This window comes from Apteryx rowi, unplaced genomic scaffold (assembly GCF_003343035.1).
Source record: "Apteryx rowi isolate R43461 unplaced genomic scaffold, aptRow1 scaffold_84, whole genome shotgun sequence".
NCBI lineage: Eukaryota > Metazoa > Chordata > Aves > Apterygiformes > Apterygidae > Apteryx > Apteryx rowi.
In genome coordinates, this window is record NW_020451138.1 from 1,696,954 (window position 1) to 1,701,214 (window position 4,261).

The 4,261-nt window shown below is 36.6% G+C and overlaps 1 protein-coding gene across 2 annotated transcripts in view; it reads right to left on the reverse strand.

Moving 5' to 3' along the window:
• Window positions 1-1,703: 1,703 nt before the first annotated feature.
• Window positions 1,704-4,261, reverse strand: part of ASRGL1 (asparaginase like 1) — a 21,310-nt gene continuing 18,752 nt past the window's right edge. For both annotated transcript variants that reach the window (XM_026089993.1, XM_026089992.1), the window contains exon 7: window positions 1,704-2,010. In XM_026089993.1, the coding sequence (XP_025945778.1) occupies window positions 1,775-2,010 (236 nt within the window). In that variant the 3' untranslated portion in view covers window positions 1,704-1,774. The remainder of the gene's footprint in view (window positions 2,011-4,261) is intronic.

Sequence of the window (4,261 nt, forward strand, 5' to 3'; positions counted from 1 at the left end):
TTTGATCTTGCAACTAGGCACAGGTGAGGTAAACAAAGCAGAATCTTGACCATAAAAACCTGGATTCCCTTGAGATTCTGGCAATGAAACTAAGACAATATTGCTTTCTTCTGGAAAACAGTCTGGTCCTGTRAGATTGGTACCTAAACGCACAGAAGGGGAACAAATTAGTTTTTACTCAAAAGACTGAATATTTTTTAAAGTCAAAGGCAGGCATACCTTGAGTACTGCTACGATTTCATAAACTGCTGCTGATCAGATCAGTAGCCATCTTCTATGCTCTCTTGTGCAACAAAGCACATGAGTACTCCAAGGCTGTTTTGCATGAGCTGTCACTCCTGAACCATTACTGTCTACATCCAGTCATCTGCAACATCTAATAAAACATGGATTAAAGTAGAGAGGAGATTAGACAATCCTGGCAACCTTACCATTCTGTATGAGCCAACTCAATAACATGGCTTATTGGAGTTGGGATACAGGTATGAATAATTTCAAAATATAATTGAAGATTTTTTCTATGTTTATTTGTATTATCTTATAATGGAAACATTCCACAGTATGATGGTATATAATTATAATATACAAATCTGTCTTCAGAGGAAACATAAGTCATGGCACTAGCTAAAATGTACAAGATTATTATGCTGTTTTAACACACAAATGATGTAGTTAAGTTAGAAAACAGAAAAAAATCCACAAAATATTCTTGCTCTTTTTTCCTTCACAAATACAAAATCTTAATGAAAAAACTGTATTGAAAAGAGGTAATGCAGAATATCATTTTTTAAAATCGTATAGTTTAATATTTTGTATCTTTTTTTAAAATCACAACCTCTCCAAAGAATACTTCAGTCTTAACACAAGAAAAGAAGCTTGTTAAAAGAGGCAGTTGTATTTGTGTTAGCACAGCTTGGTTTTATGACTTGACTTCTTTTAGAGAATTACTTCCCAGTTAGTCATCATAAATCTCTCTCATGTTTAGACTTATAAGATGCCTATCATCTTCATATTTAAGCAGTGAAGATTGCTTTATTTATTTTTATTGAAATCACGATCTTCTTTATTACTACAATAGGTATGAAGTCAGCAATCCTTCCTGTTAACTATCCACTCATACTTCAAAACATTTTAACRTACTTTGTTGTGGTCTTTGTTTTTTAATTCCAGGTCTGATTCCTAAGAACAGACTAAAACAGGACTCTCTGGCACACATCATACTCCCAACTCTTAAAAAAAGCTAGTTTCTTTACTTATTTTTTTTTTCCTCCTGACAGTTACTTCAAGTCTGTGAATAAGCTACCCTTAACAGTAAGYGACAGGTTGTTATCATGGGATGACTGTTCAAAAGACTCTAGAGTGAAGCAACATTCAAAATTCAGTTTTTAATTACTAAGTATTCACCTCTTATATCATCCTGGAAGGAGTCGCTGAGAATGGGCACGGAAAAGACTTCCTCTAACACTGAAACTCAGGCTCCCTTTAATGTAAAGTTAAGGCACACTAACCAGGAAATCTGTAAGCCTCTACTGCCCATTCTCTTCTTTATCTAGAAGGGGAAGATCTCAGGATTTTCCAAAGATATTAATAAGCACTAATATCCATGACCACTGAAGCTAACACCACTCTGCCCAGGTTTCATTTTGACTGTAAATGTGTGATGCCTGTGAACCAATCAAAAGAGTACAGATCTTTCAGAAAGATTAAATCGTCATTGTCCTCCAACAAAAATTGGAAATCTTTATTCTTCCTTACTATCCACGTTTCTTCATTCTCAGAATTCCTCACTTTCAGATGCAAATGCTTCATCAACAGATTTTGTATGCCTCTCCCCAGTGTAAATCCCATAGTACAGCTGGTCATCCTTTACAGTAGCCCAGGACATCTGCTTGGTGGAGAACCTTGCTGCCCACTCCCCTGAATTGTTAACAATAATGACACCCCCCAAGCCCCCAACTCGTGTCTTCATGTAGTCTAATGCAGTGTCAGCAGCCATCTCTGGTGACATTCCTGAAAAGAAGAACAAGTTAACTATACAATATCTGTTTGAAATAAAATTTAAAGTTCCCTTCAAGTTTCACCCCCCAAAATGGAGCAAAGCAAATGAATTCCTCCTTTAACTAAACTAACAAGAAATTCCCAGTGCAGTAGAGGAACTGCTTACTTTATAGGAAGGCTCTGGATGGTTGCAAATAGCTGCTATGGTATGGTGCTGCTGTAGAGATGGAATTTGAATAGCTTCAGATTATACTTCAGTTTCAGTCTTCAATATAGACTAACTCATCAACTCTGTGTTCAAGACACAACATCTCAGGTGCCAGCATTTGAGGGGGAAAATGGCAGCCTGCAAGCTTTCCATCAAAGGCCATCACGAACTAGGTCTAAAGCATTTATTATTTAAATACACATTAAAACAGTCAAAAGTTTCATGATTACGTGTGTTCCAAGTCCACTGGACACAATGGAGCTCAAAGCATGTACTTCACATTGGCACAATTTATCAAACACAGACATTGGTGTTACTCTTCCTGAAACTTCTGAAAGTATCAGGGAAGATGAAGACTAAATGGACTAGGTAACAGAGAAAGCAGCAGCAAAGCAACTTCCATCTTTTCTTAACACTTAATTCATATTAACAGGAATATTTTTWAAATCAAAATTACTGTGTATATCATATACAGAGGCCTGTAATAGCTGCAGGATATTTGTTCACTACAAGTTTGAGTATCTATTCAGGAATGCAGTTAGCTTTGTCCCAGCCTTCTAAGATATATATCATCCATAATGTTATGCAACTTAGGTTGCAGAATAACTGACCTGCATGCCTTCCCTCTAAACTTTGAGTCAAGACCAAACAAAAAAAGCAGAATGAGAACTATTCACAGCACTTGCGACTGATAGGATAAAACTCCCTTCTCTGGCAGTATGGGTGACATCATAACTATTCAAGTCAGTGGCACTGACTTCAAAGGGCCAGTATTTCACTGTTTGATTTTTTTCATCAAGACAACAGCTGCCACCATAAGGCACAGATTCCAATAGCTGTTAAGACTGACAAAACAATTTATTCTCTAAGCATGCATGTACATTTCGCAGTATTGGTCCCAAAATAAGATATTTACTGTATAAATTACTGAAGAACTGAACAGTGGGTTAGGTTTTATAGTTGTTCTTCAATATGCTACTTCAGCTGACAGCTCAAGGACTCAGAAATTGCAACAATTTGGGGGACTATTTTCAGCGCCTTCCTTGAAATATGAAGAAACTGCCTAATGTTGATGTATTTTCCTGGCAGCCAAGTTATACTTCTGGGCAGAGTGAATGAAAGCAGAGCAAGCACGGGCAGGGTGAACAAGTGCAAACCAATTAATTTTTTTTATTATTTTTATTTTTTTAATTTGAGCTTCATTCTCCTTTCCTACTGGTAAATCACAAGGAAGATAACTGGTATCAATGCATGGGCTTTTGCAGTACAGTTAACTTCAAGCAAGAGAAGAAACTGCCTTGCACAGGTCAGACTAAATAGAGCTTAGAAAGCCATTTAAAAATCCAATGACCAGTGGTATAATACAGGGAATGAGGAGAGACCACAATGTGTTAGAACTTGGGGAAATAACCTGTAGCTGTATTTTATGCTGAAACCTTAAGATGGAACAAGAGAATTGCAGAGAAATACAGCTATTGTATGAAAACAGCACTATGAAGCATAACTACAATATTCTCAGCTGTTGTCTCTCTACTTACTGCTTCTCTAACAAAAATGTAAATTGAAAGTTTTCCAACTGTTTCCAATTGTATTGATCGCAAAGTAACTTACGCTGCAATGCCCAGAAGCTACGGCTTTCTAAAAATAATGGTGATATCTATATTAATGGTTCTTCAACTGCATGCAATGCAAGTATGTTGTCTGGCTATGTTAACAGGCTGTAATATAATCAAGCGTTTGGATGACAGACTAACTCATGAAGGTAAAGCTCCAAAGGGTCATCCCACAGTCAGATTATATTACAGTCGAATAAGACATACTGTGTCAGCTGTTTACCACATACCCACCCAGTCAGTTTAAGTACACTTTCCAAAACAAAATGAAAATTTAAATCATAGTTATTTGAAAGTGTCTTTAAAGCACTTCTGTTGCTATAATCAAAGTTCTTAAAACAGGGAACATTACAGTTCATTAGAAATGTGATACTCCATGCTTTCTTATTACAGCTTTGCCACTCTCCATCATCTTTGAAAGGTCATGGAGAACAGGAGAGGT